Source organism: Parathielavia appendiculata, assembly GCF_033297405.1.
Source record: "Parathielavia appendiculata strain CBS 731.68 unplaced genomic scaffold N657scaffold_9, whole genome shotgun sequence".
Taxonomy (NCBI): domain Eukaryota; kingdom Fungi; phylum Ascomycota; class Sordariomycetes; order Sordariales; family Chaetomiaceae; genus Parathielavia; species Parathielavia appendiculata.
The window spans coordinates 77881-92939 of record NW_026944228.1 but is presented as its reverse complement, the minus strand read 5'-3'; the positions used below and the strand labels follow the sequence as shown (position 1 = coordinate 92939).

Here is a 15059-nt window from a genome sequence, read left to right as displayed (position 1 = left end):
GCCTTACCATCTCGTTTTGCTGTGACAACGCTTTGGAGTGTCGTTGTAAGCCGACTGATCACCCATGACAAGCGGTTCGATATTGGGATGTGGACAGACTATGGTGAATTACCAATGTTTATGGGTATAATTCTATGCTCCCAAGTCTAACCTAGTCTATGCGGTCCTTGTTACAAGAATTCACATGGTTTGGCGAGGGTACTGCTGGCGGACGCTTCGGGCCCTCGATCTCCACAACGCTCATGTCCATGCGCACCTTGAAGTGCTTCCCCCTCCAGTTCACGCTCGCCCCGAGCAGCACAGCCCATGTCCAGATGGGAAGAGCCAACAGCTCCCTCCCCAGCCAGGCAGCCAGCCACTCGAGAAACGGCCTCTGTTGAATCCCGCCGCGGCGGCACGGCCCCAAGGCAAAAAAGGGCGTGTGTTCATCGGCCTCGACGCTCTGTAACTTGTGTAGCTTCTGGTAGACCCAGCGGTCGACCAGCATCCAAACCGTAACTGCCGAGAGCCAGATCCGGCCCATGGCGGCCCAAGTCTGTGTCACGCCGAATGTCTCGTGGAACCTAGTAAGTGTCGTCAGGGCAAAGGACAGGTAAAGGCAGCAGACGAGTGACTCGACACCAGGCTCCACGAGCGTAGCGAGCAACACGGTCCACTTGCGCACGCGCAGCCAGCGGACACGGCGCGCGATGTAGGCGGCCACCGACATGCCCGATATGGGCTGGATGGCCAACTCGCCAAATACCAGGCCGTGGTTCCTGAAGCCCGGGAGTCTGGATCGCCAGATAAGGTCGCCGATGAGGTGGTCCTCGCAGATGTAGGACGAGAAGAAGTCCAGGCCGCGGCCCCGGGAAGCGTCCTTCGTGGAGAGAATCGGGTTCTGGGACGGGTCGCTGAAGCGGTCGAGATGGGACTTGCGGAACATGTTGCTTTTGCCGATAATGCACGGGGCGATGCCGACGGTGTTGATGGCGCCGTAGAACTTGGCATGCGTGGTTGACATAAACAGTTCCTCTAGACGGCCGCCGTAGTCGAGGACAGATTTGGGCGGATGAGGGTGGACGGCGTGTGTCGCCAGCAGACCATGTTCTCGGGCATCCCCAGGAAATCCAACGTCAACCACAAGCGGCAGCTGGTGCACGAATTTATAGGGCGTTGTTCTGCCGCCGTCGGAACGGAACCCGCAGAGCTTGTCGACCATCCGTCCTGCCGAGCCGGTTCCAACCCAGACATTGCAGTCAGCAATCCAGATGATATCGCCTTTTGCCTCGCGATATGCGCGGCTCATGTTGCGGATCTTGGGGTTCGGCCCTAGGTTGTTGACATGGCCGCCGTTGCCGTGGAGAAGCGGGTCCTCCTCCTCGACCAGTACTCTCGCATCAAACCCTGGAAAATCTGCGACGGCTTGCTGGATAATCGGATATGCCGGATCAGAGACGGAGGAGACGCAGAAGTATATGGTCAACTTCGACCTCGGGTAGGCTAGCCTAAAGGACGAGGCGAGGCATTCGTAGAGCCCTTCTTCAACCCCCTTGACGGGCCGTATCAGCGTTATGTGAGGCACCTCATCATCTTTCAGGCAGGGCGACACGGGTTTCGCTTTCGGTGCGGAGTGATGGCGGAAGCTGAATCAGCCATGTCAGCTACGGCCGGGCAGTTCAGACGAAATGTACCTTACATCTGAAGAATGCCGATGCCTTGGACAAGAAAGACGATGCAGCTCCAAACCAGGCTTACCAAGGCGGCACCTTGGACTACGATGGACATTGGACCATTGCCCACAGTCATCGCTGTGTGAGCGAGGGAGGAGGTTGGCAGACGAACGCAGCGGGCGTGACGGAAAGTTCGGGGGACGCGAGAGAAATGAGACTCGCGTCTGACGGCAAATCCATGTGGGGCAATGAATTGGAAAAGGAACAGGTACTGTAACTACGCTTAGTTAAGTGGGACGGATATCCGGGCAGCCGCGATGATTCGATTTGTAAAACGTAAGGGAGCGCGAGAAAGAGGATCTATCATGGGCTCTACGGATCTTCCCATGTGGAAGACTACAGATACGCGTACAAGAATGGCCTGTTGGTTGCTCAATTGGACATTTTCAGGTCCAGATCCCCGGCACTCTGACACCGGGCCGTCCGTGCCAATTGCTTGCATTGCCGATTCACCGAACCGCTGCCCCGCTCGCCCGCACGTTTGGGACTTTGTCTCCAACTCTACATTCCATCGGGCTGCCCCAATTTTCAGGCTGCAAGAGAATTCTGCAAGGTCTTGAAAATCTGTGCTTGACGCGAATAATTCATCCACCCCAACGCATCTCCGAGGCTCCTGGAGAGCTCTTTCATCATGCAAAGCAAAACAGACCACGACCTCACAGTATGATTTGAGGCTCCAATAACGTCACAACGTCCTACCACCTCTTCGCGACCTTCTCTGGTGCGCTGGAAGATCGAATTCTTCCTCCGTCGGTAACTGAGTGGAAGATCCTGTGGAAAGGTCAGTCGATCGACTTCTCGACGTCGTTATTTGTTAGCTTGTTCTTGCGCACCTCGAGTGAGGATATCCAGCTGGATTCACAAGACATGCAAGGTCGACGACTTTCTACTCTGGATGCCTCCACACAACTCGGTACAGAGCAAGGGGGCCCCGATTGCGATGATGACACTCGAATACTGGTGCGTAGAGCAATGTACTTCAGTGTACGCTCAATGAGAGCCCTCTATTTATAGACTACAACGGTATCTGAGCAATCGTCTTGGAGATACTTCTTGCATTCCGTCTCGTATTGCCCGAGGTGGAAGGCGGCTAACATTGGCATTCCTCAGGCCGACATGAAGCGCGACAGAAATGTCTAAACCCGCAGCACTCGTCACGGCCTCCCCTGACGGAGATACCACCAGTAAGGCCGGTTCCGCGGCTTCCCCAGTCAAGGCGCCGAGTGCCGGGGCCCCGACGACCGCAGTCGAGCGAGCTTTGCCAGCGAAGGTGCCCCTGAACCAGGTCTACGCCCTGCCTGCTCCAATTCGCACTTTTCCCCTCCCCACGTTCTACCCGAACAATCCCATATCTCTCCTACATCTCGCCTACGCTTGGCTGAGCCAAGTTTTCCGTCCGCCGCCGCGCGAGCCGTCGGTGGTGCACATAGGCATTTGGGACCCGGAGACGCGTTCTGTCCATGTCAGAGATGACGCATCCGTTCGTGCTCTGTGGGAGCAGGGCTTCTACGGCAAAGGGAGTCTCAGTCGGAGTGAGCCGAACTGGCTGAAGAGGGAACTGGCCAGACGGGGCTCACCAGAAGGCAAGACCGTTAGCGAGGCACGCACGGAGTTGCGGCGAGAAGAACGTCGTCTTGCTAAATGGGAGAGAGCGAAAGCAGAGCTCGAAGCCATTGAGCGACAGAGACTTGCCGAAGCCGCGGCTCATGCTGCCGCGACCAGGGTCGCCGAGGCAAATGGGGTCCTTGACTACGAGCCTGTCAATGTCGAGACATCGCGGTCACTCCGATGCTCCGTTCAGCCCGCTGCTGTGGAACACAGTCCGGCAGATTTCGTGGCAGAAACTGCGACACAATTCCCTGACTCCATCGAGCAGACCCAAGTTGTCATGACGGACATGCCTCCTGCATGCCGCTCCCTGCACCACAAGCCACCTGTTGGTCCGGCGGAATTGCTCGCGCTGCCCAATTCATTGGCACGGTCAGACGGCCTTCCAGGTGGCTTGAGTTCCCAACAACCCAGCCAAGGGCGGGATTGGAAAGCGCCAGTTGGCCCGGCGGAGCTGCTGTTGCTACCCAACTCTCATGCGGACCTTATTTCCAGGCCTGTCAGCGGGCTCGTTATGATTGAGATGGGATCTGGCGCTCTCGGCCAGCCGCAACTGCGGACAAATCATGACACAAACGCTCCTGTGGATGGCGAACCTCGTGACGACCAGTTTCAGTCGAACGGTGCAGTTAACGGGCATGCGCTCAAGGCCAGTGACCCAAATGGCAGTAGTCATCGAGTGGATCAAGCAGACAGAGTGTCCATCCACGGAGTCCAGCCAAGTAAGCCCTGGAAAGGGGCTGTCTCGCCCCCCTCTCTGCGCTCAGATGAATCTGTTTCGAGCTCCGCTCAAGAGGAGGACGGCAATATTTCGCAGCCTTTGAAGCGTCGGAAGAGTGTCCGCTTCTCACCCACGGTCCAGTCAACCACATTCGTGCATTCTGACCCGCCAAGCCCAAACCGCTCGTCCGGTGTCCCCGCGAAGAGCGCTGGCCCTGCCCTGTCGAACGGTGAACTCATGGGGCAGCTAGACGTAACCCGCACCCTTGCTGCCGCCTCGCAGGCCGCTCCTCAGAGTTCCTCCGACTTGGTTGTGAGCAGCCAGGTCGACCTAGGCGAAATTGAGAATAAAGAACACTTTCAGCTGGCGCCAGAGGAAGCCTTCTTCCTAGTGTTTGCCCTTGGAGCCCTCAAGGTTGTGGACCCTGTCACCGGCTCTCCCATCTCCACGGAACACCTCCTGGCCCTCTTCCGCTCATACTCCTACTTACCCCCGCGGCCGGCTGGCTCCGGACTTAGGCCTGACGACCCGTTTCTTGTGAACTACGCTGTCTACCACCACTTCCGCTCGCTGGGTTGGGTTCCCCGCCACGGCATCAAGTTTGGCGTCGACTGGATCATCTATCAGCGGGGACCCGTCTTTGACCACAGCGAGTTCGGCATCATGGTATTGCCTGCTTATTCGGACTTTGCCTGGGAGGGGCATGAGCACGAGGCGCCAAGGAGGTCGTGGTCGTGGCTGATGGGCGTCAACCGGGTGCTCTCGCATGTGCTAAAGAGCTTGGTCCTCGTCTATGTCGACATACCGCCTCCGAACGTATTTGAGGAGGAGATGCAGCGCGGAGGTATTGCCTCTGCGCTGAAGAAGTACAATATTCGGGAGGTTATGGTGCGGAGGTTTTCGGTCAATCGGAACAGGTGATGTACAATACAGATACGATGCATGGGACGGCGTTGTCGTTGGCGGCATGTACATGGATTGCATATGGGAAACGGAGGGTGGTCACTTGCGTTGTTTCAGATGGCTATATTCGTTCAAATACCAGCGGCTTGACGGACTCGCCAACTTGACACCGTCACTCTTCTGTTTGCTCTGGCATCTGCTCTATCCAATTTCCGATCCCACGTCCTACCAACTCCCGCAATCCAAAACCCTTAACTCCTTGCCTTATTCCCAACCATTCACAACCCCCTAAACTTCGACCCCTCTGTCTCAGCCAACTTCGCGGGCCGGCCCATCTCCACAATCCTCCCGGCATCCATCACTACCACTCGATCAAACCCCATCACCATACCCAGCCGATGGCTCACCATAACAATTGTATAGCCGGCAAACTCGCGCATGATAACCCGCTGCATCTCTTCGTCCGTCTCCTTGTCCACGCTCGAACTGTACATCCAGCAGCAGTATCCCGCCCTCGCTGTCCCTAGCCCGGAGCCGTCTGCGCAGGATGGCCCGGGCGAGATTAAACAGCTGTTTCTGGCCCTGCGACAGTGTGTCGGGCGAGAGCGGGGCGTCGAGACCGCCTCGCGCCGAGATGAATTCCCAGAGAGAGACGGCTTGCAGCGCCGAGACGCAGTCGGATTCGGAGGCGGCGTGCTGCGGGTCGAGGTTGGTGCGGGTGGGTGTGCCCGAGGGGAGGAAGACGGGTTCTTGTGGGAGGGCGAGGATTCGGGCGCGAAGGTGGTTTCGGGAGATGGAGGTTAGCGGGAGGGAGTCGATTGCTATCTGTTGAGGGAGTGGGTTGTTGGAGGGTTGGTGGTCTTGGCTGGGGCCTGTCGGTTTGGGTCGGGGCACGGGGTCAAGCAGGCGGAGGAAGAGAAGAAGGAGGGAGGATTTTCCACTGTTGTTGACGGAATATGGGGTTAGCGGATGGTTTGCGGGTAAGGGTAGAGGAGCCGAGGACTAACCTGCCGCTACGACCGCAGATGGCAACTCTTTCACCTGGGGCGATGCTGAGACGAAGGTTATCCAGGGCGAGGTGTTCATGAGGCGCCTCTCCATTGTCTTCGTATGCGGCAGACACGCCGCTGATGTCAATCTTCCCGTCCGCTGGCCGCTCCTTGGGCGGTACGATGTCCTCGCCCTCACTGCTTTCTTGTTTGACATTCTCGCTGAACGATTTCAGCCGGCTGATCGCGCCGATGGACGTCTCGAGCAGGGTGTAGAACCTGATGATCATCGTCAAGTTCTCGCCAAACGTCATGAGTACCACCAAACTGGCACCGGTTGAAGGCTGTGTTGGTGCGCAGCTGGGTTGCAAGGGTGTCACGACGCCATGGGCGATGACAGCTACGACGAGCTGGAGCGTGAGGGCGAGCCACCGCTGAATCATGGCCAGCAGGTACGCCGGTCTCTGGGACGTATCCATCAGCATGTGGTTACGGGAGATGCTGTCCTGAACCCAGCCAAAGGCGCGAAATGTGGCGACGTCTCTGATGGTGTCTATAAAGTGAGAGCTGAGAGGTCAGTGTGGTGCAGTACGGAGACTATGGTGGAAGAGGAGGAAAAAGAAGACGAAAAGGATGTCGGCGAGGACGGGCATGGGGATGATGACAGGGAGGTGAGCGTGGAGGAGGAGGAAGAAGTAGATGAAAAGGACGGGGACGGGGACGGGGATGGGGAACAGGAAGAGGGACTCACTAGAGAGGGCTCTTCGCCTCCAGATCCAATAGCCTTATTTGGCGCGATGTTCGGAGATAGAACTTCTGGAGGATGTAGAGAACCGTAACCAAGACCGGATATGTTATGGCAATGTATGGTGATGACGTCCGATCACAACCGCCATGCCGAGCGTGAGCACCAGATTAATCAGGGCCTGCGGAAGTTGACCGTCGATGAGGGTCATGTCCTGCGAGAAAAGATTGACCACAATGCCAATGTCGGTACTCGTGAAGAATCTCAGCGGGGCACCGATGACGGTCCTCAGCGCCTCCTTGTGTAGTCTTGCTCCTGACACCGTAATCATGGAAGTCAAGCACACCTTGGCTACCACAAACAAACAGAAGAGGGTCCCTATCTGGAACAGGGCGTACAGGCCGTTATAGAAAGCGTTGGAGTGTGAAGGATCGGGAGAGGCCACATCCTCGGACCAGAACTTGAGCCAAATGGTGCTGGATGACGCAATGGTCCAGAAGTCAATCAGGATCTGCAGCAGGGTGAGGATGAAGAAGACTGTTGTCTTCAGAAGCCCACCGACTTTCCATGACAGAACGTCGGCACGCCAATGAGAAGCGTGAACAAGAGTGTATTAGAAAAACTAACATTGCCGGGACCGTTGGCGGGAAGGGGCGAGTTGTGGATCGCCGGTGACTGCAGCAAAGGTCGGTGGGTAGTCTGCGGAAGCGCAGCAAAAAGCGATGCAGAGAAAGCGGATCCTGTTTTGACCTAATCCGTACAGCTGTGAGCTTGACACCGCAATCATGATTGATGTTGAAGGCCGACCGCGGTGCCGGAGGCGTGGGCTTGAACGGAAAATCTGGTATTATGTCGTCTGACATGCTGATTGTATGGCACGTGGCACTGCGTGCTGGCTTAGTTTGAGGGTTTGTGGCGCAACACCGAGCGATTTTGGCAGACACAGGAACAAAAAATATTGTTGTGTACGCGGTATTTCTGCAGCAGCGAGCGGTGGGGGTACACGTCACGCTGCCAGGGGGACCTTCCTCTGCATTCGAATTGAGCCTTTGCATGAGGGGAGGGGCTCACAGTAGCCAAGGGCGACTGTCTCACCTGCGATTTCGTCTCTTGTGTGTTATCAATTTGTCAATTGAAACATCAATCACGCAGTATGAAATACTTAGGTACCTCACTTCCTGTCCGTCCAGATCAAACTACTGTAGTATCTAAGTATGCTCGAGAAATGAGATATCTGCATTACCGGCGAGGATAAAATATCATCGCGGGAAACCAGAGCTGGATTCGAAATTCCACGTTTCCTAGAAAGCGTCAACAGTAAGCCTTTCATCTTCAACAGCAAGGCTGCGAAATCACGCGCAGTTCGGCAGCCTCCAGCACGGCTGCCGTGTTTGCTGCTGCTGCCAGTGGCCTTCCTGTCTGCTGCTGCCACAGTGCTGTCACAGTGCTAGTGGTTCGCGATTTGCCAGCACCCGGTCCTGTTGACCCGTCCTTGTCGCTTGTGACCGGCGCCTGCCGAAATGTTCCAGAAAGCTGAATCTGAGACCATGGTTCATTGAGTTGACACTTTGACACACGGCCAATAGCTTTCCGTACCCACGACACCGCGCATACTGTGGTATGATGGGTAATGAAAATCTCCATGCGGTGTACCCACGCTAACCGAGAGTAAGGTATCCACACTCTTCCACAGTAAATACAGTAAACAACTAATTAATATTTTGTATGCATACCGTTGGCTGCAATCACCGCTTGCACCGATCTGGCATCGAGGCCAACAGTTCCCTCAAGTAGTCGTCCGGTAGTGCCTCCCAAGCCTCCTTGACATACTGACGTAGCTTCTCGTACGAGGGCTTTTCTTCAAGGCCATACCGGTCTTCGATCCAGTCCTTCATCCAATTCCAACAAGACTCAATAGGGTTCAAGTCCGGTGAAAAGGGTGGCCATTCCATCACAACAATGCCTCGCTCTCTGAGATCTTCCTTCGTCTCTGCGGCTGCATGCCCTGGAGCGCCATCTTGCATCAGGATCAGGTCCTCACCAAGCTGTTCCTTGCACAACTGTACCCAGCCGTGAATCACAGGTACAGTATGTGCGCGGTAGGTTTCGGCGTTGATCTTGCCCCAATCCTTTTCCCAGAAAATCCCAGGGCCTTTGCCTAAGCCAGAGAAGCAACCCCAGAACATCCAGCCACCCTTGCGTTGATACTTTTCCACAATGCACGTAGGATCCCACTCCTCGCCTTGACGCCGGGTTACATACTGCTTCCTATGCGGGCCACCAGTAACCCAGGTCTCGTCGGTCCAAAGGATCTTTGCCCACCGCTCAGGGGTCCAATGGTCATGCTCTTTGGCCCAGGTCTCTCGGAGTTTCCGGGTTCGTTCGGTTATCGGTGGCTTCTTACGAGCAACTCGTCGGCGGAAGCTCAGTCGATGAAGAGCATTGATCACCCATACGCCAAAGACCCCAGCGAAGATGATTGTTGTGAGCTCAAGGAAGCCCATCCGACGAGCTTTTTTACTGGAAACGACATACTGAACAAGCTCGTTTTCTTGCTCTGGTGTTAACGTCCGTGGCCGGCCAGTACTCCGCCTAGCAGTGGCGTCGCGAGCGCGAATAGCGGTCCGGATCTGGGCTTTAGTATAGCCAGTGATACTCTGGATCTCAGCTTGGCTTTTGCTGGCATCGAAATATAAAACCCGAACTCGCTGGCGTTCCTCGGTAGTAAGCTGTTTCGTACCGCTGGATCCCTGTGGCCGTGCCATCGTGCTGTTGTGAGTTATCGAAAATAAGAGATGCTTTGGAAGACGCTGTTCCACAGTACTGTGTAAAGTGGAAAGTTTGGGTGTGTCCAGCTGATTGGCCAAAACGCGTCAGCCTGTTGTGCCCCACAGGTACCTGACATGGGGGTTTTTTTTATGCACGCGACCACAGTATGTAGCTAGGCATGGCAAGTGTTTGCCCGGTCCATCCTGCTCGCCCGGCTGAGCAATGAGGCGTCCAGGGCCTGGAAGAGGAGGCCATAGGGGTTACGGGAGAGCTGTATGCATCGTCCAATGGCCCTTTCCAGGCACTCCCGCTGACCCAATACAAGCATTTGCCGCAGCACTGCGGACTATCATCACCAACAACCCAATATACGTGCGGCGCATTAAAGCAAGCGCACTCGCTCATTTGTAACCATAGTCCGAGGCGCACCCAGCTGGAACCTGGACACGCAAGGGGACAAGACTCTTTGAAAATTGCGTGCTCATGTCTGTCACATCCCGTAAGGGTCGGTTATATCGAAGCTTGCAGTGACAGTCTGGAAGTGCTGAGATCAATGTCAGCACTAGGGTCTCCGGGAACATCTTCGGTGATGAGGCATCAAGTGAGAGTAAGACTCTGGAGCCATTGCAATGGCAACACCCGGGACGTTGCCGAAGCCGCCCTGCCCTCAGTCCGGCCTCCACATGCAACGATGAGGCACCAGGAAGACATGCCGTAATCCGGGATCCTTCCGCTAACGTGGTACGAGTAGTTGACGTCGGTCTCTGAGGCTGTTGGGACTCGCTCACCAGACCGTACTTGGTGTCTCTGCTACTCTCTGATAAATTCCATTTACCGTTAACCCAACAATCCAGAGTGTGCGAAGCATTGGGCAAACTCACTTGATCCCGTTCTCAAGCGCGACCCTTGGATGCAACAGGAGGTGAGTTTCTATGCATCCAGCATTACTCACAGCTGAGCACGCGTTGACAGCTCCTTTGGGCAGGACCAACGCCTGGTGGATGCCGTTTACGCCCATGACCGGGCTTGGAAGCAGATAGCAGTACGTTACATTCCTGACAGGTCAACACTTGACATCGCCAATCGGTAAGCCCAGAAAACTCAGGCACAGCTCGGCTGAAATCATAGCAGTCGCTGATGGAGGATTTTGCGAGTTCAGGTACAACTTCATGGTGATCACACGAGAGGGATTGCATGTCCGGGTCTTTCAATCCAGAGACCCCTCTAGGTAGCTTCCGCCAATCTGGATTTAAGACCACACTTTGTTTGACATGCAAGCGGGTGCCGCTCTCCCGACAATTGATCCAACGGGCACACCAAGCAAGGAGCACCCGGTCTCGGACCTGAACCGACATACACATGCAAGCTACCTCACTCCATTTCTCAGATTATATAACTCATGTTGGTTAGGATCCCGCCCTTCCCATCCTTGATTCATGGGGTTGCGGTCTGGGCTCCTCGGACTTCGGTGCGGGATACCTTGGTCAAACCGGCTTCGAGTCCAGCTCCGCTGTGCCATCCTACGAAGCTATCAACGGCGCCGCTGCAACCTCGACCGCCAGCTCTTCGGGCGCATCCACAACCGGTTCTGACTCGTTAGCCAGCAACTCGGATGAAGGGCTGCGTAGGACAACCAGTTGTGATGGTGTCAGGAGAAACCCGCAGATAAGGCAATTGAGTCCTTGTGGTGGCGGTTGCCTGGCTCGTCCCGATGGCTTGCAGCACATGGGTGAGCCAAATGATCTCACTTGTGGCTCCGGCTCCCTTCGAGCTCTGCTGACACCGACTAAAGAACCGATGCTGATACCCTGTAAGTGTACCCCCTTTCGAGCATAAACTGGCCACGAGGTACAGCCTCTTGTAGTCAAGCCCAGGATTGCTTTAGTGGTACAGTACGTACTACCGTCCTCGACCATTTATCTGACCATTCGCTCAATGATAGCTTTTTGCGGTACATAGTCGGTTCCCTGACGCAATAGACTGTCTAGACCGGCCGACGCGGACAGCGATGTGGTAGGGAGGTGGTGCACCTACTTATTCACCTGTCCATAATCCTTCACGGAACCACACATGCCGCTTTCCCGACCAAGCCAAAAGCAGCGAATCTTGGTGTTCCTTTCAACAAGCACATCCCGAGAGATACTCAGTAACAAGTCACAGACAAGTTATCTGCCATCCGGATGAACCCGCCGCTTTCAATCAACTAGAGCAAGCGGCATATCCAGCAGTCATTGAGCGGCGCCCAGCAGACGAGCAAGACGCAGTACCTGTCGATGGCGCTCAACATTATGCGGGCTAGGTTGTTTGAGTATATGGTGGGCGAGCAAGCGATCAAGAGCGCCAAGGCTGGCTCGGCGCCGGCGCGCAAGAGTGGTAATGTGCTGTGGATGAGCGTCGTGGACGGCATGCTCGCGCAGTCGTTTGAGATGTAGGGCGCGCTGGCGGGGTAAAAGCCACGCACGAGGCCGGGGTGCGGCTGGCGAATGCGATGGCGGTCGTGGAGACGTCCACCCATACCAACGGCCAGACCAATGGCCACCTGAACCGCCACGTAAACGGCAACAGCAACGGCACCTCCCGGGTGAACGGGAATGGGATCAATGGTCACCGACAAGGCTCCTACAAGCCTATCGCCATCATCGACATGAGCATGCGTCTTCCCGGCCGAATTCATAACGCCGAGACCTACTGGGACCTCCTGGTCAACGGACAGGACGGACGATGCCGCGTGCCGAAGGACCGCTACAACATCGACACGTGGTTCGGCCCGGGCCGTGTCAAAAGCACGCTCACTTCCTCCAGGAGCTGAATCTGGCCAACATTGACCCCAATTGCTGGTCCTTTACCAAGCAGGAGGTTGAGTTGCTGGATCCGCAGCAGCGGCTATTCCTTGAAGTTGATTATGAGGCGCTCGAATTAACTCGGGGACGACGGAATGGCTTGGTAAGGATATTGGTGTTTATGTTGGCGCGCTGAGAGAAGACCGGGGCAAGATGGAGATTCAGGGCTGGCAGGACTTGGATCCCACTCGGACGTACGTTTATGGGACTACATCATCGCTAACAGGGCGTCCTATGAGTTTGACATGAAGGTCCCGAGGTGTGTAACCATTTCTGTCTACCCTGGAGCATTCCCCTCCACTGACTTTGCTCCCCAGTTTGGTGGTCCCCACAGCATGCTCCTCGTCCAGATGGCGCCAGCACCTCGCCTGCCAAGACATCCGCAGACAGAAAAGCTCACACTGGAACGACTTCCTTGCCGACGATGCGAACATCTGGCAAGCAGCGAAATACCTGCAAACCGGCAGTGGCACAATGGGCGACAGAATACCGCCGCTTGTCCGAGCTGATGGTTCTATCACAGAGGGCAAGGCAGAGCAAGCCCAAGTGTTACTGGCCACCTTCTTCCCACCGCTGCCAGTTAGAGTGCTCCTCCTATTCCAGACCTCACTTCGAGACGGCGACATCCCTAATCAGTGGAGGAATGCCAAGATAATTCCACTGAAGAAGCCCGAGAAGAGCGACTACACACTGGCCGAAGCCTGGAGACCTATTTCGCTACTCTCCACGCTTGGCAAGATACTGGAGGCAGTCATTGCGGAACGCCTGTCCTACGCGGCAGAGACATTTGGCTTGCTACCTGCGAACCACTTTGGAGCCAGGAAGAGACGGTCCACTGAGCAGGCTCTCCTACTGCTGCAAGAACAAATCTACAAAGCATGGAGGGCTAGGAAAGTGCTCAGTCTGGTCAGCTTCGATGTGAAGGGTGCATACAATGGGGTCTTCAAGGACAGGCTACTGCAGAGGCTCAGGGCAAGAGGTGTACCAGAATCCCTGGTTAGGTGGATTGATGCCTTTTGCTCTAAGCGCACGGCGACCATTTTGGTAAACGGGTTCACGTCGGAACGGCAAGAGCTGCCCCAAGCGGGTTTGCCACAAGGATCACCGCTATCCCCGATACTCTTCCTCTTTTTCAACGCAGACCTGGTGCAGCACAAAATCAACGCAAACGGAGGCTCAATCGCTTTTGTTGACGACTACACGGCTTGGGTTGTAGGCCCAACAGCGGAGGCGAACCGCTCAGGCATCCAAGCTATCATAGACGGGGCTTTGGATTGGGAAAGACGAAGCGGCGCCCAGTTCGAGAGCGAAAAGACGGCCATCGTACACTTCACAAGGAACAAGGAGCGATCCTCCGGAACGCCGTTCATAGTCAGAGGGGACACGATCAAACCAAAGAAGAGCGCAAAGATCCTGGGGGTAACAATGGACTGCGAACTCCGTTATAAGAAGCACATTGCCAAGACGGCAACCAAGAGTCTCACAGCCGTTCTAGCCCTGAGGAGGCTGAAGATGCTCTCCCCGCGAACAGCAAGACAATTGTTTGTAGCGACAGTGGCTCCCGTCATGGACTACGCGGTCAGCGTCTGGATGCATGCGTGTAGGGGAAAGGCGCTAAGCTGGCTGAACAGGGCTCAGAAGATTGGCGCCCTAGCAATCACAGGAGCCTTTCGGACCGTGGCTACGGCTGTAGCAGAAGCCGAAGCGAGCATTCTCTCCATACAAGAACGACATACCCGGGCGGCAGCCAGGTTATGGATCAACATCCACACTCTGCCTGGGACTCATCCCCTCGCGCTCAGGAAGATCCGGGCAACAGTGCGATTCGTCTCCCCGCTTCAAAAGATCGCCCGTATCGCGGAAGGTGTAAAAGTCGACCAAATGGAAACAATCCAAGAATACGCCGTCGCTCCCTGGGCACCTCGCCTACAGCCGACGATCGAGGTTGACCGAGAGAAGGCGACCGAGATGGCCAACGGAGCCATGGGCATCGTGATTGCAACCAGTTTATCCGTGAAGAAAGGCATTGTCGGTGTTGGTGGCATCGCACGAGACACTCTCTTCAACAGGACCAACGAGATCGTGACAAGATTCGCTATAACCCTTGGCACCAGGGAGGAGCAGAACCCATACACAGCAGAACTAGCAGCCATCGCAATGCCCTTGGAGAAGACTCTGGCCAACGCCTGCCATAGGCACATCACCATCGTTACCAGAAACCAGTCAGCGCTAGCAGCAATTAGGCAACCGCGACAACAGTCCGGCCAAGGCACTATACGACAAATCTACGAGTTGGCTAGACTGCACCAAGAAAGAGGGAACTCAGTCGACTTCCTGTGAATCCCAGCGGAAGCCAACTTTGCGTTGGGCTCAGAGGCCAAGGCGGCAGCACAAAGGACAACGAGACAAGGACAGATACCCAACCTCCAAAGGCCCCAAGCCAAGTCCACCGCAATCAGGCTGGCATTGGCCAAACAACGACAGGGGAGAGTTCTCCCGGAAGGCGTAGGCAAATTCTCAACGGCTCTGGACGTAGCACTTCCTGGCAAGCACACTCGCGATCTCTACGACAAGTTGAAACGAAAAGAGGCCTGTATCTTGGCACAACTCCGAACTGGAATGGCGAGGCTGAACGGCTTCTAAGCCGAATCGGAGCGGTCGAGTCAGACCTTTGTCCTTGCGGCCGAGCGAGAGAAACCGTGGAACATTTTCTACTGCGATGCGTGAGATGGCAGCTCTGAGGGAGGACATGTTGCAATGCACAGTGGCAAG

The 15059-nt window shown here is 55.7% G+C and overlaps 5 protein-coding genes across 5 annotated transcripts; 3 read left to right on the top strand and 2 right to left on the bottom strand.

Annotated features, from left to right (window-relative positions):
• Positions 1-120: 120 nt before the first annotated feature.
• N657DRAFT_691429 (glycosyltransferase family 21 protein) lies at positions 121-2037 on the bottom strand. The gene is made up of 2 exons (XM_062797109.1): positions 1679-2037; positions 121-1625 (listed from the first exon to the last, which is right to left on the bottom strand). The coding sequence occupies exons 1-2, from the start codon at positions 1786-1788 to the stop codon at positions 152-154; spliced, it is 1584 nt and encodes a 527-aa protein (XP_062645894.1). The 5' UTR covers positions 1789-2037; the 3' UTR covers positions 121-151.
• A 534-nt stretch (positions 2038-2571) lies between these two features.
• On the top strand, positions 2572-5172 carry N657DRAFT_491813 (uncharacterized protein). The gene is made up of 2 exons (XM_062787629.1): positions 2572-2735; positions 2823-5172. Exon 2 carries the CDS (start codon positions 2845-2847, stop codon positions 4960-4962), a length of 2118 nt encoding a protein of 705 aa, XP_062645893.1. The 5' UTR covers positions 2572-2735; positions 2823-2844; the 3' UTR covers positions 4963-5172.
• A 50-nt stretch (positions 5173-5222) lies between these two features.
• N657DRAFT_657014 (P-loop containing nucleoside triphosphate hydrolase protein) lies at positions 5223-6247 on the bottom strand (the record flags this gene model as incomplete). Its single annotated transcript, XM_062794758.1, has 3 exons — positions 5223-5399; positions 5437-5884; positions 5952-6247. The coding sequence occupies 3 exons, from the start codon at positions 6245-6247 to the stop codon at positions 5223-5225; spliced, it is 921 nt and encodes a 306-aa protein (XP_062645892.1).
• Positions 6248-10357: 4110 nt separating this feature from the next.
• Positions 10358-11879, top strand: N657DRAFT_681933 (uncharacterized protein; the record flags this gene model as incomplete). Its single annotated transcript, XM_062796439.1, has 3 exons — positions 10358-10369; positions 10433-10489; positions 11655-11879. The coding sequence occupies 3 exons, from the start codon at positions 10358-10360 to the stop codon at positions 11877-11879; spliced, it is 294 nt and encodes a 97-aa protein (XP_062645891.1).
• Positions 11880-12168: 289 nt separating this feature from the next.
• On the top strand, positions 12169-12423 carry N657DRAFT_575998 (uncharacterized protein; the record flags this gene model as incomplete). Its single annotated transcript, XM_062789145.1, has 1 exon — positions 12169-12423. One exon carries the CDS (start codon positions 12169-12171, stop codon positions 12421-12423), a length of 255 nt encoding a protein of 84 aa, XP_062645890.1.
• Between the last annotated feature and the right edge of the window lie 2636 nt (positions 12424-15059).